Raw genomic sequence first — 23,115 nt, forward strand, 5'->3', positions numbered from 1 at the left:
AAGTGCCATAGTGAAAATGAAAAGGAAGTGAAAATGTAAAGAGATAGAGAAGAGACATCTCAAAGGACAAGTCTTGGGAGGACTGGATGGGAGGCAAGGTTAAGTAATAAGTCAAAGACATACTACTGGGTCACTTTAAGAATGGCAGTGGTGGACTTGCCTGGCGATTCAGTGGTTAGGATTCCGCACTTACTCTGCAGGTGGCCTAAGTTCAATTCTTGGTGGGGGAACTCAGGCCAAAAAAGCGGGGGCCGGGTGGAGGGTGAGGATATTTAAAAAAAAATGCCAATGGTGACAGAAGAGACAGAGGTAGAAGCAGTTTCATTCCGTCATTTTGGTTGGTAAAGGGATAGGAATAGAGGTCTAAGTTGATTTTAAATATGTTGATTTCAAGCTAACGGAAAACTCAGATGAATAGGTAGTTTAAAAATATAGGACTTGAATATAAGGTCAGGGTTCTGACACAATGGTAAGTATGGAAAAAACTTCAAGTAAACAGTCTAGAAATGCTTTCAGAAGGAAAAACATTCAATAAGAATCATTAGAGGAAGAATTAGAGGTAGAAGAACCACATTAACATAAAAGGTAACATTTGAAGTTTATGGTATCTTTTCACATACATTATATTTAATGGAACCCTTGAGAGGTGGGAGATTAGTTTCAAGTCAAGATTTATTCATTCATAAATATTTACTAAGTGCTACTGAGAATAGGAGTGTGCGTAAGCCACAGTCCTTGCCCTTAATGAGTTTCTAATCCAATGGGAGAAGCAGACATCTAAAGTAATTAAGGGCTCTGATTCCAATACTGTTTAGTAACTGGCTATTTACTTTCCAGTCTCCATTACAGGAAAATCACATGAGGCTAAGTGGTAGTATTTGTCACTCTTCTATCTCCAAAGCCTAACAAAAGATCTAACTCATAGTCACTCAAGAAATGTTCTAAATGAACTGAATGAAAAACAGGAGTATCTCAACAACGATGAGCATTATTTTCTGGCAGAGAACAAGATGTAGGGGAGAGTAAAATATTAGACAATATGGGTAAAGTTGGTTGGAGAGATCAGATTTTGGAAAGCCTTATATGCCAAGGAATTTATAGACGGCAGTATTGGGGATTCAGAGAATTTAATACATGGGAATGATACAATCAGATTTGTTTTGGAAAGACAGCTTTGGAGTGTACTGGATAGACTGGAGTGGGTAGAGGTTACAGTAAGGGAACTGTTTAGTACTTTAATACAATGGATCAGTGCTTTCTAAACTTAAACATATTTACGCGTGCATACAGAATGGGAAGCCAACAGAAGAGCAAAGTGCTTTGATCTGTATTCAAGGCCCTGGTTCTGTTCAATAAATGCTCGAAGAGAAAAACATAAAACAGGGGGTACCTAGTAGAAACTTCACAAATGGACATTTTCTTCCCTCTTGGTATAATGTTTAGAAAAGAGCCAATGGATAAATCTTGAGGATATAAGGCAGGGAATGAAACAGGCCCTCAAGAGACAGAAGAGGAGGGAATGAAGAACAGGAGAGCTTGTTTGGCTGAGGGCAGGAGGACAAACTTTTCTTGAGATGAAGGCAGACTATTTGAAGACAGACCTAAAGTAGTACAGCGGAAGAAAGGCAAGAAGAGTTTACATTTAAACGGGAGAAGAATGCAGAAGCTGGGGTGCTAGATTGGGATTTTAAGTCTTCATCAGGATTAGATGGAAAATAAAAGGGCTCTTGAGGCTTTAATACATTAACTTGCAATGGCGGCAATAGCAGTTTTGAAAACATCCCCCTAGTAGCACTAGGCAACATGGGAAGGGCAAAGCATGTGAACCTTGGATTCATCCTGGGAACTGGCAGGATAGTAGGGCCTAAAGAAAGGAAGAAGGTGATTGAAGAAAGCTCTTGAAAGGGTCCCTGAAGAGAATGACTACCAAGTATAGGTTAGGAAGAGAAGAAGTCAACTCAGGAAGCTGACAGTGAGAACTGATGCATTTAAAACCTTGCTGAGGTCAGAAAGTCATTTCTGTCAACATAACTAGCCTTCATTCTTTTGATTTTGCCAACAAATAAAATCAATTTCCTTTTCTTCTGTGTTAACCACCATGACTACAGTTCAAGTGAAAAAGATTTTTGATTATTTAATACACAACTCTTTGCCAAGCATTTCTGTCACTGAAAAGCAAGATAAAAATGACAAAAGAATTATTAGTTGTACCAGGCCTAAATTAATTTGATTAGGTAAGGAATAACTTACTTAAGCAGTCTTTATACTCACAGGTAATTTGTCAATATAGTTAGCATTAGATCTTTCTGAGTAATCCAGTTTAAGTTATAGGTTCATAAAAATAAAGTTCGAACATCTGTAGGGTAGCACAAATATCTGATTTTCAGAAGAGGCTTCCTTGGATCAATTAAAATGGAAGATTCAAATTTTAAGTTAGTAAAGGCAATACCCAACTTTTTCAAAAAACACTTAGGTTGAGTGCTTTGGTGAGAATCTCTCACAAAAGTATATGGTAATTCGACCTGACATAACATATTGCACTGAGAAATACAAACTTTGGGATGTCAGTGACACCTCTTACTACAGAAAATAAGAGTCTCTTTATCTTCATGACTCTTGGGCCGAAAGATTGCTCCAGGAGCTTAGGGTTTAAAATGAAACAAAGGGATAGTCATGGTTAAGGCACTATAAAGCTAATTGTGCCTGAGTCTAGCTTTTGGATACTTTGGCTCTCAGGTTAACTCTTTTCTTTCCTTTAATCAGAGATTAAAGATGCCTACTTCCTTTTTCCATTCAAGCAACTGATTGCCTTTACGGTGGGCGGGGGTAGGGGGTGGTGGTGGTGGTAGGGTGGTTAGTGATGTGTGTGGGAAGGAAAAGGTTAGTTGCCCCAGCTTTTGACTTGCAGTGAGCCAATCATTCTTTTATGGTTTTTACTACTAAGAAAGGTTTAAAGACTCCTTCCTAAAATACTTTTTGCATATACCTTTTCTTTTTTCCCAAATGGAAAGATACCACTATAACCAGACACTAGTTTTGAGGTGGAAGTTACATTAGGGCTTCCCTGCTGGCTCAGTGGGAAAGAACCTGCTTGCAACGCAGGAAATGCAGGAGACTCAGGTTTGATCCCTGGGTCAGGAAGATCCCTTGAAGAGGAAATGGCAAGCCACTCCAGTATTCTTGCCTGGAAAATTCCATGGGCAGAGAAGCCTGGCAGGCTACAACACAGAGTTGTAGAGTCAAGACACGACAGAGCACTGAGCACGTGAGGGTAGCAAGTTACATTAAGAGGAAAAAAGTATCTGGGCTAGTGTGTAAACTTCATCCAGTGAAGATTCCTTGGTTAAAACAGCAGAATTTGCTGGATAGGGAGGAAGGAAAAAACGAGTTGAAACAAAGGGCCAGAATGCTTACTTTCATGGTCAGCTTCTTCATGGAAGTAAGGGAATTTCCAGGGAGGAGAATGAGTTATTCTAAGCAACAACATTTAGGAAGAAAGAAGAGTTCCTCTGATCTTTGGGCCAGTGAGCTATAGAAACTGGTCCCAAGTAGTTGATGGCACAGAAATGGGGTAGATGAATTGTGAACTGCCCATGTAGTACAGTTAGGAAGTATGTGGATAAAAGTTCCTGGAAGCTGAAGTCTTCTTTTATTGACAGAATCCACAGAACATGTGAGGCAGAGTTGGCCACAAGGTCCCAACATAGCACATTCTGACATTCAAATTAGACTTATTTAAACGTGGCTCCTTTTGATTCCTACAGCTTTGTACTATGATGATTATCTGTACACAGGAATTCTAAATGGAAACAACCTTACTCACATCATCACTCAATATTTGGAGACTAACAGCTTGGTCCAATTTTTTTAAAAGGCCAAAAGACAAAAAAAGTCAACCAAGTATCAGGCCTAGTCGAGAATGGCTTAACATTATTCATTCTCTTCTTTGAACATTTTACTTAAGTGTCTTATTAGAGCTACTAGCTCAGGGTTTCCACCACGAGCATCAATTTGTTTATAGGCTTTAGATTCAAGCTCTTTAAGAGTATTCCGAGTGTATTCAAAGGAACCTACATTCTCAAGGTAATGTACACAGTATTTTTTAATATCTATGTTTTCGGTTCTCTGGCGCAAGATATTCTGCACCTGGGTGCTTTCCGGCCTCGACCAGATAGCATGAATAGTAGGGAATGAGAACTTTCCCTCTGTTAGATCTTCACAAAAGCTTTTGTTTTCACTGTATTCTTTGGAGTGTAGATTAGCGTAATCATCCCTAATTTGGAAAAAGAGCCCAAGTGTATCAAGTAGTGGTTTTAAATCTTCTTTGTAATCAGAGAACAACTGCATGAGACCTACTGCTAATCCAAACAGTCCACCTGTCTTTTGCAGCACCATTGCTTTATATTCTTCTTCTGTGGGACAAGTGTAATTATCCCTCCAGTAGATATCTAGGCCTTGTCCCTGATGGAGTTCTAAAAGCTGGCGGGTAAAGAGCTTTACTGCATCCGGGTGATTGAGGGTTAAGACTTTCTCTAGGCCAAGAAAATATACATAATTGGCAGAATTGATGACAGATGGAATTCCATAGATACTGTGTGCCACTGGAAAGCCACGTCGGAGTTTTGAGTTGTCTTCAATATCATCGATGAGTAAACTGGCATTATGCAACATTTCTGTCACTTCAATGATAATCTAGTAAAAAATAAAATTGAAAAATTTCATTTTATTTGAATTACTCAAAAAGCTTACCAATACTTATGATATAACAGATTATCAGTGTCAGATGTCTTAGTTTTTACAATTAATTACTACCTAGAGACATGAATAGAAATATGATCATTAAACTGAGTTAGAAATATGATCATTAAACTGAGTTAAGAGCTAGGAATATTTTTACACGATCTCTATTAATTTCTTGGGCTTAAAAATGAAGTTAGAGAACTTCCCTGGTGGTCCAGTGGTTAAGAATATTTCAATTCAGGATACGTGTGTTCAGCCCCTAGTAAGGGAAATAGGATCCCATAGGATGCGGGGCAACTAAGCCCGGGCCACAACAGAGCCCACATACTGCAACAAAGACGCTGTGTGCCACAACTAAGGCCTGATGCAGCCGTAAATAAACAGATATATACTAGAAAAACCCCCAAACAAAGAGTGAGGTTATGATTGCCTAAATACCTGTAGCTTGTCTTCCGGAACTTTTAGCCAATGATTAAACGCCTGTGAAAGTTTTGTTCTCACTTGTTTACCTGTATTTAAAGAATACAATTTGGCAATAAATTAATATTTTAATTATAAGAAACACATTCAGAAACAACTTCTAAAACTAATAAGACTTGATAAATCCAGCCCCAACAATTCATTACCTACTACAGAGCTTATCTTCTACTGCTGGGTCCCTACTGCCAAAACTCATATCCTAAAGACACATAACCTTTTAAAATTTAGGCAGGTGAAACAGATTTATAGTACTCCAGTGGCCCATCTGGAGAAGGCAATGGCAACCCACTCCAGTACTCCTGCCTGGAGAATCCCATGGACGGAAGAGCCTGGTAGGCTGCAGTCCATGGGGTCTCGAAGAGTCGGACATGACTGAGCAACTTCACTTTCACTTTTCACTTTCAATCATTGGAGAAGGAACTGGCGACCCACTCCATTGTTCTTGCCTAAGAGAATCCCAGGGACGGGGGAGCCTGGTGGGCTGCTGTCTATGGGGTCACAGAGTCGGACACGACAGAAGCGACTTAGCAGCAGCAGCAGCAGCAACAGTGGCCCCTCAGTGAACCCACTCCTTTCATCTTAACATATCAACAATTTTGGGATGGAATGGCTTTTAAGGAATTATGATCTAATTCATTCCTTTTTTGAAAAGGGAGACAGTCTAGTTAGTGGCAGTTAATTAGCCTATTTCAGAGACTGCAGGTATTTTATTTTTTTTAATTGAAATACAGTGGACTTAAAACGTGTTACCTTTCTATTATACTGCAAAATGATTCAGTTATACATATATACATTCTCTTTTTAACATTCTTTTCCATTATAATTTATCATAGGATACTGAATATAGTTTCCTGAGCTATATAGCAGGACCTTGTTGTTTATCCATTCCATACATATCTATAGGTATTTTTAAGTAAAGGTACTTTGCTACTGAATTACCTTATAAAATGACCTCTTAAAATTATCTACCTTTAAGATTTTAGAGACTGGACAGCTTTGTTTCTTTTCAAGCAAAAAGTAAGATTACTATCCCATGAAGTATTCCTTTTCAACATCCTGAATTTAATCAAAAATTAATTTATTTTGACTGGGGCTATTAGTTTTTCAATATTATCTTTTTCTTACACAGAAAGCTCAAGAGAAGTATTTGGTTAATAGTCACCTCTAGAAGCTGTTTTAGCCCAGATATAAAGAAATGGTAGCTAAAAACCACAATCAGTTCATTTAATAAAAATGTTCTACGAGCTTCCTGCTAAAGTGAATGCACAGTAGCATACTAATTTCAGATTAGGCTTCAGAGAAATAGTTACATAAAAAGTTTCAGTAAACAAAAATAGTATTTTCTGAGTCTTATCTGTTTTTCTCTGCACCGATCATCCAAACAAGTGAATACATACACCCTCATCACATACCCAAATGGAAAAAAGTTTCACTTTCTGTGAGAAGTCTAAAAGGGAAGGCTCTCTTAGGGTTCTGGAAGTAGTGTCCTCTATTAACCCTTAAGGTGAACATGGTCTCAGTAGCAATTATACCCTTAACATCTGATGTATTTTCCAGTTTGACAAAGGTCAATCTGGGCTACAATGAGAATGCACAACTGTGGAAAGTAACTTCATCACTTAAAAACCAAGCTTCATTTTCACTAGAAAATGAAGAACAGAGAAGCAATGTACAGTCACATTTCTGCTTTCATTTCAGGATGTATTTGGAAAACAGTCAAATGAATGGCTTAATATTCACATACTCAGGTTTTAATATTACAATAATGACTGTTTCCTCTTTAAGACCTTAAGATTACCGACTCCCTTTCTGCATGCTTACTTCTTCCTCGGCTTCCAACCGCAAAGGCCTGGGGACCTACCCTTCTGCATAGGTAAATAAACAAACATAAATACAAGTCATTCTATTAATACTTCACTAATTTCAGAACACCCTAATGTCAAAAATTATTATTATAGCCTTTTATTGTAAGAGTAGCTTTACAGTAAGTGGTCTCGCCCACCTTTAAGTCACTTCAGTAACTCTGAAGCTCTCTATGAAAAATATGCATAACAGTTTCCTGCTTCTTTAGGAAAATCTTTTGAGATTATAGTCTACCATGAATGCAAGAATATATTTGATTAAAAAACAAAAAGACAGGATACCTAATGAGTTTTAAATACGTTATCTAAAGGCCTAAAACATTACTTCCGAATAATGAGAATTAAAACAAAGCTACTGGAGTAGTTCATTAGGTAGGTAAGCATTATTATTAAAATGTAATTACAGGCAGTTCTAGCTTTGTATAGTAATGGAGTGGGAGACACTGGGAGATGCTAGCTAAGACTCCTATCATCACTGTTAACTGGCATATTTTACAGTAGCCCAGTTCCAACCAGTGTTTGCCAGCTCGTAATAAAATAAGCCCAGCAACAGGCGAGGAGAGTTCAGAAGAAACAGTGAGACCTTTCTCAATTTGAGACCCTAAAATAAGTGAAGCTACTGGCAGCTGAATAAATTCACCCAAAAGCAGTCTCTTAGCTTTTTCTTGAACAGTTGGCAAAGTTCCCTTGCATTCTCCATTTGTTTCTCCTCCATGCTTCTGAAGCATTGATGGTAGCAAGTGTGTCTCCATTATGGTCTGCTAGAGTAGAAATATCACTAATCATGATGGTTTCCAAGGTGGAGGTAGAGCTACCACTCTCTGGCTTTGGACCACACTTACCCTCCCCCAGCTCATAAAGAATAGAAATGCCCTAATTCCCACCGAGGTATGCTCATCAAGAGAAGTGTGCAGTTTATTCATTTTAAAATGTTTCTTTACTTTTGGCTGTGCTGGGTCTTGGCTGCTGCGTGAGCTTTCCTCCAGTTGTGCTGAGTGGGGGCTACTCTCTAGTTGTGGTGTGCAGGCTTCTCGTTGTGTTGACTGCTCCTGCTGCTGAGCGTGGGCTCTAGGGCACGACGGCTTCCGGAGCTGCAGTTACAGTGCTCCGGAGCACAGGCTCAATAGTTCCGGCACATAGGCTTAGTTGCTCTGCGGCACTCAGTTATCTTCCCAGATCAGGGATCGAACCCACATCTCCTGCACTGGCGAGTGGATTCTCTACCACTGAGCCACTAGGGAAGCCCACATGTGCACTCTGGAACCGAAATAAAAAGTTTTAATTGTGACTGAGTTGAGATCATCACTACACTATAATCGAGACACACTATGACCTAAATAGGTCTTCCTATGGTTGTCAACTCATCATCTTATTTTTTTTTTGGTCACACTGCACGGCTTGTGGGATGTCAGGGATTAAACCCGGGTCCTTGGCAGTGAAAGTGCAGAGTCCTAATGACAGGATTGCCAGGGAATTCCCAACTTTTCACCTGAGTAACTAGTTTGAATTTTTCTTATGAGAAGCCACATTTATCAAATGCATGACTTTTTACTTGCTACTATCACGTCTCAGAAACGCTAAGGAAAATAAATTAGCAAAATAAAACAAGCACATACGTATGATTAAGCCATGTCCAAGTGACTCATCTTTGTAGAGGAATAATTTAGGTTATGCTTCCAAGTAATGTGCTTTGAATGTATTGCTATTCGTCTCTTACAGGAAGTAGTAGTGTTAAAAAATGCTGTCTGGGGTTTCCCTGGTGGTCTGTGGCCAAGGATTCATCTTGCAATGCAGGGAATAATTGGTTCGATCCTTGGTCGGGAAAGATTCCACATGCCGTGGAGCAATTAAACTCATGGGCCACAACTACTGAGCCTGTGCATCTAGAGTCCACGCTCTGCAACGAGAAGCCCCTGCAGAGAGAGGCCTGCACCTCACTGAAGAGCAGCCCCTGCTTGCCACAACCAGAGAAAGCCCACATGCTGCAACGAGGACCCACCACAGCCAAAAACATAAAAAGTTAAGTGTAGCTTTTTGTTGTCACACAAATTGGCATAAAACCCCCTAATATCAAAACAGTAGGGAATAAAAATGTGTCGCATGCATAAAGGATAAAATTTCTAATGAGATACTCAAATGTTTTAAGTATTTTTATTTTTAGTTATAAAATTGGGTATTTTTTAAGAGGTGCCTTAAAAACGTCCCTTTTAAGAAAAAAAAATTGTAAAAGTTTATAATTATTTTTCTTATATGTATCTCCTTATAGAAAGTCTCAAGAGCTGGCAATTCTAACCTTTTCTGTACGCTAATATTTGAATGACCACTGCTGCTAAGTTGCTTCAGTCGTGTCCGACTCTGTGCTACCCCAGAGACTGCAGCCCGCCAGGCTTCCCCGTCCCTGGGATTCTCCAGGCAAGAATACTGGAGTGGGTTGCCATTTCCTTCTCCAATGCATGAAAGTGAAAAGTGAAAATGAAGTCGCTCAGTCGTGTCCGACTCCTAGCGACCCCATGGACTGCAGCCCACCAGGCTTCTCCATCCATGAGATTTTCCAGGCAAGAATACTGGAGTGGGGAAAATGACCCTGTATGTATTATGACTAAACTATTACCTGGTAACTGAAGTAAGTACTTGTAAGGTTCTAGAAGAATTCTTTGGACAGTTTCTTGAGTCTTCTCCATTGTTTTTAAATTTCAAAGCTGATCTGTAAAAAAGGAGAAACATAAACATGATGTAATTGAGTATCAAAGTGGAAAGGAGTTTGTATTTCGAGACGTTTTAGTAAAAGTAAACGTTCAGTTTGGTTTTAAGTGAAAATTCTACACCTATGAGGCCTTACAAATCCACAGAATTAGATACTTCTGTATTTCATTGATCATATAAATTAGAAAACATACTTTTTTTTCTAAGAGCATTAAAATGAGTATGTTTTATAATGTGACCCTTAAACAACACTGGAGTTTGGGGCACCAACACCCTCCCCCTGCAGTTGAAAATCTTGAGTACTATCAATACTTCACAGTTGAACCTCAGTATCCCTGGTTCTACAGACACAGATTTAAGTCTAACCACAGATCATGTAACACTGTAGTATATATTATAAAAAGAAATATGAATATAGGTGGAACCTGAGCAGTTCAAACTCACATTCTTCAAGGGTCAAATGTATATTTAAAACATAAGGAGAATACAAGGAGAAAATTCTTTGATGCATTTTCTTCACAATCCATTTTAGACACTCTGATTAAGACATGCACTCACGAGTGCAATTATAAAAGAAGCTTTTTAAAAAGTAGTTAATTTACTAAGTTTTGGCTGCGTTGGGTCTCTGTTGCTGCACGTGGACTTTCTCTAGCTGTGGTAAGTGGGGCATCCTCATCCTCGTGGTACATGGGCTTCTCACTGTGGTGGCTTCTCTTGTTGTGGAGCACAGGCTCCAGGGCATGTGGGTTTAGTTGTGGCACATGGGCTTAGTTGCCCTCTGGCATGTGTGATCTTCTTGGACCAGGGGTCGAATCAGTGTCCCCTGCACTGGTGGGCAGATTCTTATCCACGTACCACCAGGGAAGTCCCTTGAGTGCAATTATATTATTGAAAATATTCCCCTGAGGTGACTTATTATTCTGAATTTTACATTTACTTCAATATTTCCTAAAATTGCACTCACAATTTTACTAGAATCCTCCTTTACTGTTCAATCTCCACTATCTCTTTGTAAATATCTATTGCTACTTTTGTCCTCTTATTAAGGAATTTTCATTTCTGTTTTTGTTTTTTTCTGTTTCTTTTGTTTGGTGGTGGGGTGGGGGTGGTTGCGGGGAAGTCTTCATTCCCAATTTGGACATTTTAGAAGGTTTCTCACCTTTGTCTACTTTTGTTTTTTGAGACAATGATTTGGTCCCAAGGATCATGCTAAAGGATTGAAAGGTGTGTTTTCTGTAGTCTACTCTTGAATATCTAGGTGACAGGATCATAAAAATCTGCACTTCCCAAAGGAAATCCTTTTAGCGATATGAATCCAAAGAGAAAACTTCCATACAGAAAACTGCTACATCTGCCTTGAACAATTAAGTATGTCCCAAGGTAAAAAAAAAGTTCAGAAAATACTTTGGAATAATCCAAATACCAGTTTGGTAACCTGATGTGTGCTCAGTCATGTCTGATTCTTTGTGACCCCACGGACTGTAGCCCACCAGGCTCCTCTGTCCACAGAATTTTCCAGGCAGGAATACTGGAGTGGTTTGCCATTTCTTTCTCCAGGGGATCTTGCCTACCCAGGGATTTTTTACCCCTGTGTCACCTGGAAGTAACCTAATAAACACCTATACTGAGGCGTAACAAAGATTACCTTATTCTTAAGAGATTAAAAAAGATGATATGCAGGAAGAATAATCACTTAGGTAAAAGATTACTGAACAGAATTAAAAGTAGAATTTAAAAAATGTACCATACATATACTATTTTATTTAAACCAATTAGTAGCCATCTCTTCTCAACTAGGTTGAGAACAAATATTCTGTTTATCTTTTTCACAGCCTCCAGAACACATAATTTAAAAATCAATATGGACTTCCCTAGTGGTCCAGTGGTTAAGAAACCATACTTCCAACGCAGGGGGTAGAGTTTGGATTTCTGGTTGGGGAACTAAAATCCCACATGCCATGCAGTGTGGCCAAAAGAAAAAAAAAACTTGTAAGACCAACTCTGAATAATTCTGTTTTGTCTCTGTCTAGATTAGTAGCAACTATACACTGCTGGATAGATATCAGAGCTAATCTGTTTCAATTCTGTGGGTTTTGTTTGATGTTTTTTTCAACTGAAAATATGAGTTATGAATTTTTAAAAAAACATCTTTTCCTTTGATCATTCAAGAAAGTTTAAGAATACTCACCTAACAAATAGGTCAATTAATGTTCCTTTCCCAAATACGTTTATATGAAGGTATTGTCAACAATGGGGAAACATAGAAGCCTCAATTTTTTTAGGTACTGACAATCAGCCTGTTTCTTGTCTTGTGTAGTTTAACTGTTGCTACATTTCAACCCTGTGGCAATACTTATTACAGTGGCAACACTCTGACTGACCTTTTTCTTTACCCAAAAGACTGCAATTTATCACACCTAGAAATTTTAGCTGTCACATAGGAGGCCTGAATATAAAGAGGCATTACTGTGTTACATGCACTCTACTGATTTTTAAAATATTTTATTGATGTACAGTTCATTACCATGTTGTGCCTAATTTACTTTCAGAGTGAACAACCACCACAGATTGCCTCTGTTCAGAGTCTGAAACTACTCATTTTCAAAACTGAGAAACTGCCTTAAATTTGTTCAAACAATATATTATGAATATTAATTAACACAAAGTCAAATTCTCTTCTCCATGGAGACAATAACCCCCAGGCTGGACTCCCTAGTACCTGCCCCTCTCTTCTAGTCCTCTACTCTTCACCCTGTGACCTTTTCTAAATTCAAATCTGGTCCTATCTTCCCCCTCTGATTGGGAACCCTTATAAACAGAACAAAACTCCCTAACAAAGGGTGTCAGGTTCGCACAGTCAAAACCCCCAGCCCTCCAGCCTCAGTTCTTCATATTTTAAAAAGCTGCCCGCTGGCGTAAGGCTTTCCAACATGATACCGTTTCTGTCTGGAATGCTCTTTCCTTAACTCCTGCTAAACCTTCTGCTCTCAGCTCGATCTTTACTTGCTCGGGAAAGCCTTCCCTCATCTCCCTAAGGCAAATTCCCTATTTCCAATTCTCTTATCACCGTGACACTCTCTTTCGTAGCAATCACACCTGTTGCCATTTCACAATGACGTGTGTGTCCATCCTGTCCGTCTCATGCTCGGATTCAGGAAGGCAGGGGCCACACCAGTTTTTTCACATGGTAGGCGCTCAAATATGTGAAATGAACGACGGAACCAATGGCAAGTGCCTTCCAACGCGTTAGAGGATAAACTCAAGGCACACTCCGGCATGGAAAAGTGATAATATCATACAAAGTGGGTTTCTGTTTTTTTTTTTTTTTTTCTTTAAAGGGAAGGATCTGGTTTCAGTATTGCCAAATCGACATACAAATATTAAGGGCGGCTGCGGAGCGCAGAGCGCATCCGTCCAAACTCCAGGAGATGATGGATGGGTCTGAAGAAAATTGCCGGAGAGATACAGGGAGGGAATTTAAATAACTTCGAGTCAGATTTTTAAGACAGGCATGGCAGAAGCGCTTCAGACGTCGACTCCCCTAGCACAGGGCCGGTGAGGTGCCCGCTTCCTCTCCGCCCAGAGGGCCCCTTCCGCCCCGCTGGGTCCCTTGCGGCCCCTCCCCTTCTCCAGCCAGAGGATGGAAAATTCATACACAATCCGGTTCAGCATCCGGGTCCTCACCCTCCTTTCTTTCTTTCCTCTCAGCTCCGCCTCCCAGCCTCCCCCACCCACCTCCCCATCCGGGTTCCCCCCAGCCGCCACCACAGCCACTCACGGTTCGAGGATGATATCACAACTTTCACGCCGCGGGTCCGGGAGTAAGCTGTACCCAGTATCAGCTTCCCACCTTATAGTTCAGAGTAAGGGTCCTTCCGATGCCTACATGAATACTTCCCCCTATTTCACCACAGAACTCTCCGCCCTCCTCGGCCGCCGGCGACCCCGCATTACTCGGTGCAATAAAATGCGCCATCCCGGTCACACTGCGCAGGCGTCGTTGCCACCTCCCCTCTGCTTTGTTGCTCCGCCCCCTTTCGTTCCCCCCCGCCTGTCTCACGGAGGCGCGGGGCATTGCGGGTCTTGCAGTTCTCCGGGGGGAGGCTTCGCGCATTGGCCCGAAAGGCTGGACTACATTTCCCGGGGAGCTTTGAGGCGTAACTTTCTGTTTCCATAGAACTGGTGGGAAAATGGCGTCGTTGTTTGTATCGCGGGGACCAATAGGAACAGGGTATAGGCGGGTTCTAAAGAAGCCTAACCAATCCGAGGTCGTCTAAGAAGCCATCCGGGAAAGAGGTAGGGGAGGGGAAAAAAGTCTAGGGGAGGGGAGAAAGGAGGGAAGGGGGGGGACTTGGGGTGGGGGGGGGAAGCGATGTTTGCCCGTCAGTCGAGTCCGGAGTGAGGAGCTAGGGCGCCGGAGCGGAGGGAGACTCTTCAGCTTAAGCTTGCCGCTGCCACGGCCACCGCCTGGACTTTTGCTCGGAGGGAGTCGCAGAGGGTCTGTCGCCGCCGTCCTCTGGAGGGCAGCGCGATTGGGGGCCCAGACCTCCAGTCCGGGAGAGATTTTTCGTCGTCCCCCCTCCCCCCAGCGAGGGAGCCCGAGCGGCCGCCAAACAAAGGTACCAGTCGCCGCCGCGGGAGGAGGAGGAGCCGGAGCTTCAGCCTCAGCAACCGCTGGACCCGCCGCCCTTCTTCCCCCATCTCTCCCCCGGGCCTGCTGGTTTTGGGGGGGAGCAGGGGAGGGGACTCTGGACGTGCCAGGGTCGGAGCTCGCCTCCGAGGAAGGTAGGGACATTTTCTGAGGCTTTCGCGGTCTCGTAAGGGGGTCTTTAAGGGAGTCACTGGGCCCGGCCGAGGACCCGGGGAAGGTCGCTTTGGTGGTCTCCCCGGGCACGGAAATTCGGGGCCTCGGCCTCCGTGGAGCTCCCCCGCCCCCCGCAGTTGCCGAGTCCGAGTCGCCCCCCAGCCTGGCGGCCGCACACTCAGCGCTTTAGCCGTCCCTCGGCCGCGGTGGGGGGCCCGGGTCGGTGGGGGAGCTCTGCCGCCTCCTGGCCCCCTCGGCGCTCTCGCCGTCCCCTCGGATCCCGCTCCCACTTGTCGGGTGTCCATCTCGGAGCGGGACGTGGGCTGAGGCTCTGCGGCTGGTCGGTGCACCTCGCGGCCCGCCCGGCCCCGTCCGTCGCCCCTGCTGTGCTCCCCCAGGCCCGGCTTGCGCCCGCTTGGACTTGGGGTGCGCGGCCCTTTCGAGGGGGAGCTGCCGGAACGGCGCGGAGGCCCTCGGGCAGGAGGGCGGCCGGCCCCGCGCCGGCCCCCAGGCTTGTTGTGAGTTTCTTCTCTGACAGAAATGGCGTCATTGTCGGAGACGGGAAACTCCGTCGGGTCCCGACAATGGGGACGGGAAGCTGTCGAGCTGTGTAGGTGGCCGGGTTTGCGGGGATGGCGGGGCCAGAGGGGACCCTGGATCGGCGTTTGGTGGTTTCGGGGGCTGACGCCTCCTTGAGCTCCTTTTCGGCGTGCAGGCTTCGCTGGAGTCCCTCCGCCTCCGCCAGTGCAGAGGGGTGCCCGTGATGTTGACGGGGTGTCTTTTGTTTCTTTTCCAGGTGCAGGTGAATCTGGTATTTTCGGGGAGATCGCGGCCCCAGGATCATCATGAAGGTAAGATCTCCAGAAGACGAGCCTCGGGGGCTAGAGAATCTAGGAAGTGGGGGCTTGGATTGAGTTCGGGTAGGGGGCCCCTCCGAGTTTTGCTGAGGAAGGTGTGTGTGGTGGCTTGGTGCCCGAGCTCGTCCCCGGAGACGACGAGGGTCAGCTGGTGTGGATATCGGTGGGCTTTGCTGTGGAGTTGGAGCCGGTTATAGGATATCTCGCTGAGGATGATTTTTCCTTATAGAACCTCTTTTTGCGGGGAATGAGAGAAATAGCTGCGTGAATTTAAGTGTTTTAAAAGCAGGTCAAGTAATCTGATTCTAGAAACTGAACTGTATTGTGGTTCTATCGGTTACACTGCTGAAAGAACATGTCATTTATTGTGTGAACAGTATTGTGAATTTTTAACAGAAGACCTCCTTGCTTAGGAGAATTAAATATAATCTTAATTGAAAGATTTTTTGAAGAGAATGTTGGTGATCTTTTCATAATTCAAAGACAGCAGTTTGTTGTTCCTTGTATTTCCAGGGATATAGGATTATATGGTGTGTTTTCCTCTGCTGATCCATTAGGTCTATAAATTATCAGATGCTGTATTGCATTGTGATAAAACCGATTGCCAGATTCCTTTTAAATGTAAACATGTTAACTGAATGGAGGATATTGTCTAAAAAAGTATGGTTTGCTTAAATGGTTGAAGAAATTATAGTCATAAACTTAGTACAGGTTGTTTTTTCACTTTAAAGAATATGTGATTGAATGCTGCCATATTTTTTAACGCACTTTAGGATGAAAAGCCTTAGATATCTGAAATGTTTAGATTCAACTAGTGGAACTTAGAGACTAGCAGGTAGTTTTCATCCATTACAAACTCAGAAGAGCTTGAAAAGAGTAGAGGGTTTTCACAGGGATAGAAATGCAACAGTTAGTATGTTAAAATGTAAATTCCAGCTACTTTTGACAGTCCTTTGAATTACTTAAAAAAAATCTTTAATTCTCTTCAGAATCAGGACCACTTTTATAGTACTGCATCCAAATTAAGATTTGGAGTACTTGCTCATGGTAGAAAGTGAAAGCTGTGACTACTTAAATATTTATTAGCTATACAAAGTAGTTAAATTCAGTCTTTTTTTTTTTTTAGGTTGTTTTCTTTTTGAGTTTGAGGTGCTATAAACTGCTACATGAAACAGTTTAAATCTGATGAATTACTATTTCACCTTCATGTAAATAAAAAAAACAGTGATGTTTCAGAAATGAATCCCTTTTGTTAACCATGCTAAAAATGCTAGCTCCGTCACCTTCTGTCTGATCTGTGTGAAACAGTGACAAGTAAATTTTTTAGGAAAAAATATCTTCTTTGGCATTGGACAGCAATTTCTATAGAAAAGTGTTGGGTTGAATGATTTAAGTTTATAGGGTGAATAATACAGGAGTTAGTTTGGAATAAATGTTGTAATCTGTCAAAGTTTCCAGTGGAGTGCCTGGCACATCTAGGGTACTATGTTAATTTTTGGTTAAAGGAAATGTACTAAGTTGAAAGTCTTTTAGATTTTCTTTTTCTCTCTTCCTTTCATTTTCTTTTTTTTTTAAACCTTTTTAAAAAATGAAAGTACGTTGGAAACTTCAGCTTGAAAGTTTCATAGTATTAGGCAAATGCAATTTTTATTGTTATTTTAGAACTCATTTTAAAGATTCAGCATTTCTGTTATTACTGCCTTTAAACAAAAAGTTACTAGTAATGTTAAAAAGAAAGAATTGTTAAAATAATCTCCTAATTTTATACAAGAAGAACTTCTGTTTTTATCAGTACAGTAAGTCCTCTCTTTGGGAATCTACTAGTAATCATAAGTTCTAAAAACTTAGCTTATTTCTTTCAACTTAAAAAGTTGAGAGGCTGCCCATGGTTATTTGCTTTAACAGAATTGTAATTCAAAAAGTATGTAGTATTGATTATATTAGACTTTAGATTTTCTCTTTTGTGTGTTCCCAGTCTCTATATTGTAATAACTAAGCCATGGAAGGACTTAGGCCAATTGTCAGATCTACCAAAGAAATTCGTACTTTGTAGCAAGCTTTTAAGTTCCTATTATTTGTCTTCCTAGTCACAGTAAATTTTATTAAGTGACAGCGTATTGAGGTAACTGAAAAAGTGTGGAATACACTTTTTTGGTTGTTGCTTTAGAGTCCCAAGGCAAGGAAAAATATACATATCATTTTAAATGTTGTATGTTTTAGAAGCAATTTTCCTGTAGTACTGCCTTTAAGAATTTATTTAAATAAATAAAGCCCCTTTACCATATCTCGTGGTTCTGCCCGGTGTGTTTTTGAGAAATATGGCTATAACAGCGGTTTTGTGCTTTAACATAGATCATGACGTTGCCGTTATGTTGGGCGTACTTTTCATACTTGTGATAAACCTTTCAATGTCATTGATAGCACATTGTGAGGAAATGATAGATTATTGAAGTCTGTAAATAATTCTAAGACTTAATTATGTCAGTTACATTTTGTGCTTTTTTCTAAATTTCTTTTTTTTTGCTTTTATATCATGCATGTTATTAACATTTCTCATTACACTGCAGTAAATTTTCAAGTGGATGTGGAATAGAGTAGGCATTTCAGAATCTTTAGGGGATAAGTGATTCAGATGGTTGTGCTTAGGATCTGGGGAGATGGGCTTTTTCAGATGTACCATTCACTCCTCAGTAATCACTGTCTGAGACCACATAAAAATCATGGATTGATTGCACATGCCTATTGAAATATCCTTTGTTTGTGTGAGTGTTCTCAGTCCCTCTCCCCACGCCACCCTTCTCCTTTCCTCTCTCTCCCTCCCTCTCTCCCTTCTACCTTTCCTTCCTCTTTTTTTTTTCTTCCTTCCTCTCCTCACTTGTCCTTCTTTTCTCTCTCCCCATTTTATAAATCTTTCACTTAACAACAACCCCTTCCCTGTGTCCGGGAGTGTGACGGGAAGGTAAATGACATCAGTCCTGTTCTCAAGGAGCTCGTAATTTAGTTGAAGACACAGAAGAATAAAACAAATGGTACCTACTGAATTATACAAATGTTTTTTTGCTGTATAGTATTTGTGATGAGTGCAGTGGAAGGACAGAAGAGGACATCTAAAGCAGAGAGCCACGGAAAGTTCTCTGGTAGACTTGGCCTCTAAGCTGAAAGTTAAAGCTTTCGCTAGGTAAGAAGAGTAGAAAAGAGTGTTTCAGAGAGGGAACAACATACTGGAAAATAAAGGAAAAATACAAGATGATGTATCTGGAAACTGTAGGTAGTTCAGTGTGGCTGAGGTTGACATAAAGTGTGATGCATTGGGGGTGGGAATAGGAGGGCAGTGACGGGCGATGAAAATAAGTCAGGGAGCCGAAAAAGTTCTGCAAAGCTACATGGACCCACTGAATGTAAGGATACTGGGCTTATACTAGAGAGAGATCACTTTGGTAGTATTGTAGTGAAATATCTAAAGGGAAATCTGAATGGAAAATCTGGAAATTCCAGGTGATAAGTCAAAGTGAGAAGTGAATAAGGAGCTGACTCATGGGAGACTTAGTTCCAGCTAATTCATGGGAGACTTAGTTCCAGGTGATAAATCAAAGTAAGAAGTGACTAAGGAGCTGATTCCACGGGAGCAGAACCATAGGGAATAGATGTGAAATATCCAGGAAGTGAAATTGAGGACCAGCAACTCACCCTGGGGTAGGAGGAAGAGGGAGGTTTCTGTCTTGGAGTATGAGATAGATGTTATTTTATTTTGAACTATGCTGTGACTGGAGTAAACATGAATAAGGTTTTGAGTATTCAAGGGACCTGTAGGAGGTCCGCATCCAAGTGGACTTAACTAATTAAGATATAAGAGTAAGGGAGCAGGTAGAATGAAGAGAAATCGGAGGCTTGGTTAATCCAGTGTGAGTGTTAACCTCATAGTTAATATTCATGATATTTCAGGGTACTTAGACCCATAATATGGCAAATGTATTATGTGCTATAAACTTGTGATCTTTTTGATGAATAATTTTGTAAAACACTGACTTGTTTCCTGTCCACATTTCTAATCCTTTGCTTATTGTAATTTTTTAAAATGTGGTAGATATTTCACAGAAGAATGTGTTTTTGCTAGCTTACCTTGTAAATTCAGTCACTGAAGAGATACCATGTGCCTTGTTTGTACTAGATGCGACTGTAGGTATTGAGGATACAGCAGTAAACAAAATAAGAATTTTTAACCCTTGTGGACTTCACAGTTGATGCTCAACCTGCACTTGTACGTGAGTTTTTGATAAATATTAGGGATAGCGATAGTGATAGTTAAGTCACTCAGTCGTGTCTGACTCTCTGCAACCCCGTGGACTGTAGCCCACCAGGCTCCTCCGTCCATGGGATTCTCCAGGCAAGAATACTGGAGTGGGTTGCCATTTCCTTCTCCAGGAGATCTTCCCATCACAGGGTTCGAACCCAGGTCTCCGGCATTGTAGGCAGACACTTTACCATTTGAGCCACCAGGGAAGTAAATACAGGTATATGTAGTATAAATGTATTTCCTCTTTCTTATGATCTTAATAATATTTTCTTTTCTCTGGCTTACTTTATTGTAAGAATACCGTGTAAAATACATATACAAAATATGTGTTTATCGACTTTGCATGTTATTGGTAAGGCTTTTGGTTAACATTGAACTATTAGTGGTTAAATGTGGGGGGAGTCTGAAGTTATACATGGATTTTCCCTTGCATGGGGAGAGTAGGGCCCCTAATCTTTGTGTTGTTCAAGGGTCGACTGTATTAGGGTGGATAGACACTAAACCAAAAGAAAAAAGTGGTAAGTTCTATGAAGGGAGATGAAGCAGAATCAGGATAAAAGGGTAGAGTGACCAAGAGTGTGACTTTAGGTTAGATGTTTAATCTTGAAATGTTTAAGGAGCAGGAAGGTGTCCTTTAGGGCTGAAGTGGGAGGAGATGAGGCTTGAGAGCTCACAAGGGCCAGAACAATGTAGGGCCATGTAGGTCATGTAAGGACTTAAAGTCTGAGTGTGCTAGGAAGTCGCTGAAAAGTCTCAAGCCAGACAATGAAGTGGTTGAGTAGGGGGTCAGCTGCAGGGGAGTGGGAGTGGAAGAAGGGAGACGAGCCGCCAGTCAGTTTGATGAGAGATGGAGGTAGACCAGGTGTGGGAAATGGTTGTATTGAAGGTGGGGATATAGGAGTGTAATGAATTGACTATGAGGTTTCTGCTTACTGCTGTTTATAGATGACTAACCCTCCCATCCCCAGTCGCTTTAAAAAAATCTTTTTGCTGTGATTTGTTGGTGGATAGATTCTTGGAACTGAGTACAGCCAAGAAGCCATTCCCAACTCTTTGTTGCTGTTCAGTCGCTCAGTTGGGTCCTGCTCTTTGCGACCCCATGACTGGAGCACCAGGCTTCCCTGTCCTTCACTGTGTCCCAGAGTTTGCTGAGACTCATGTCCGTCGAGTCGGCGATGCCATCCAGCTGTCTCATCCTCTGTCAGCTGTTCTTTTCCTGCCCTCAGCCTTTCTCAGCGTCAGGTCTTCTCCAGTGATTGGGCTCTGCACCACGTGGCCCAAATATTGACACTCCTCATTCTTAGTCTTCCATTGTTAGTGGGCAGTGAACATTGAACTGAGCAGTCCTCCCTGTTGTTTTGTTTTGCTTTTGAATTTTAGGGAATGAGGTAAAATTCACCCTTTTAAAAGGTATGCATTTATAAGTTTTGTTAGGCCAGGTCTCAGCTGTAGCATTGCAGGGTCTTCAGTCGCGGCATGCCATATCTAGTCCCGGACCAGGGGTTGAACCCAGGCCCCCTGCTCTGGTAATGCAGGGTCTTAACCCCTGGACCACCAGGGAAGTCCCGCAATTCATCCTTTTAAAGTACACAGTTCAGTACTTTTCACAGACCGTTTCCGTCACTGCTGTCTAACTCCAGAACATTTTCATCTTCCCCAGAGAGACCTGTTATCCACTAGTAGTCACTCTTTGTTCTCCCTTCCCTCTGTCCTTCCTCTGGCAATCACTAATCTACTTTCTGTCTCTAAGATTAATTTGCCTGTTCTTGACATTTTCTAGCAATGGAATCATATAATACGTGACCTTTTGTGTCTGACTTCTTACACCTCTCATAATAGTCTCAGGATTCATTCATTCTGAGGCCTGTGTCAATATTTCATTCCTTTTAATTGCTGAATAATATTCCATTTCCTTGGATATACCACATTTTGTTGGTTCATTTATTTCTACTTTTGCCTATTATGAGTAATGTTGCTGTTAACATTTGTTTCAGGCTTTAGTGTGAATGTACATTTTCCATTTTGGGGGTTCTTAGGAGTGGACCTTTCAGTTTTCAGAGGAGTGATGCTACCTCTGGTAACCCTATTGAGAGCTGAGTGTTTTGTGTTGTAGAAAGTGGCCACTGAAGAGTTGGCCATTTAAAAAATTCACTCAACATTTATTGAATCCTTGCGTGCTAGTCTCCAGTCTAGCCATTTAGGATATATCCAGTGAGCAAAACAGGTAGAAAGTCCTAGCCCTGTGGATCTTACCTTTTAAGATGAGGTGAGGGGCAGACAAGTAAGAATAAACATAATAAATCAATTCTCTAATTTGTTAGGTGGTCAGTAGTAGAGAAATAAGAGGGGAGCTTGGTAAGGAGGACAGAGAATATGAGGTGGATAGGTTGTAGCATGAAGTAAGGTGGTCAAGTAGGGTTTATCGAGAAGACGTTTGTGCAAATACTTGAGAGAAGGACGTAAGGGAGTTACTCATGTGGCCTCAAAGGCAGTTGGACGTGTTCGGTGACCTGCACAGAGGCTAGGGTAGCTGGAGCGGATGAAGGAAGGAAGGAGATCAGAAGTGGACGGGGTCAGGCAGGTAAAGGGGGCTGCACGGCGGGGATGGAGCACATCAGAGCCGATCACCTGAAGGCCTTTGTGAGGATTTTAACTTTCACTCTGATAGAAATAGGGAGCACTTGTGGGTTTTGAACAGAATGATGCAGTCTCATTACAGAGTGGCTGATTTTCCTTATGTTTTTAAAGGATCACTAACTGCTGTGTTAAAAACAGGCTGTGGGCAAGTCTACAAGACGGAAGCCGACGAGTTAAAAAGCTGTAGTCACAAAGGATGGTGGCTGCTCAACGAGGGAGGTGTGGAATGGTCGGCTTCTAGGTGTGGTTTGAAGATAGAGCCAAAGAGCCGAAAGGAGTTCTTGTCAGGTTGAATGTAGAGGAAAGTCAAGGAGGGTACCAAGATGTAGATGAATAACTGGAAAGCTGGGATTTTATGAGGAAATTAGGGCTGCATAATTTTTGGAAATAAACATTTATATTGAATACATTTATAAAATATATTTTACATTTGTGAAAATTGCTGACTAGTGTATTGCTTGGTGAAATATGACTAAACTCAAAATATGGATATGCTATATCGTGGACCCTTGAATAACATGGGTTTGCACTGCTTGGGTCCACTTATTCAAGAAGTTTTTTCAACAGATACACAGTCATCCTACACAGTGCCTGGGTAGCTGAATCCAAGAATGTGGATCTGCAGATACAGAAGGCAGACTGTAAAGTTACATCAGGATTTCAGCTGCCCCTCCAGTCCCCCCACCAGTGTTGCTTAAGAGTCAGCTCTGTTAGGTGTTTAGTTAAGAATATTTAAAA

The 23,115-nt window shown here is 41.7% G+C and overlaps 2 protein-coding genes across 10 annotated transcripts in view; one reads left to right on the forward strand and one right to left on the reverse strand.

Moving 5' to 3' along the window:
- Window positions 1-579: 579 nt before the first annotated feature.
- On the reverse strand, window positions 580-13,782 carry LOC120860497 (geranylgeranyl pyrophosphate synthase). The gene is made up of 4 exons (XM_040236322.1): window positions 13,564-13,782; window positions 9,694-9,786; window positions 5,179-5,249; window positions 580-4,692 (listed from the first exon to the last, which is right to left on the reverse strand). Exons 2-4 carry the CDS (start codon window positions 9,761-9,763, stop codon window positions 3,931-3,933), a joined length of 903 nt encoding a protein of 300 aa, XP_040092256.1. The 5' UTR covers window positions 9,764-9,786; window positions 13,564-13,782; the 3' UTR covers window positions 580-3,930.
- A 328-nt stretch (window positions 13,783-14,110) lies between these two features.
- LOC120860498 (AT-rich interactive domain-containing protein 4B) overlaps window positions 14,111-23,115 on the forward strand; it is a 139,096-nt gene continuing 130,091 nt past the window's right edge. For 7 of the 9 annotated variants that reach the window (XM_040236323.1, XM_040236327.1, XM_040236326.1 and 4 more), the window contains exons 1-2: window positions 14,111-14,570; window positions 15,386-15,440. In XM_040236323.1, the coding sequence (XP_040092257.1) occupies window positions 15,435-15,440 (6 nt within the window). In that variant the 5' untranslated portion in view covers window positions 14,111-14,570; window positions 15,386-15,434. The remainder of the gene's footprint in view (window positions 14,571-15,385; window positions 15,441-23,115) is intronic. The other 2 variants (XM_040236324.1, XM_040236330.1) reach the window with 1 other exon arrangement.

This window comes from Oryx dammah, unplaced genomic scaffold (assembly GCF_014754425.2).
Source record: "Oryx dammah isolate SB20612 unplaced genomic scaffold, SCBI_Odam_1.1 HiC_scaffold_11077, whole genome shotgun sequence".
NCBI lineage: Eukaryota > Metazoa > Chordata > Mammalia > Artiodactyla > Bovidae > Oryx > Oryx dammah.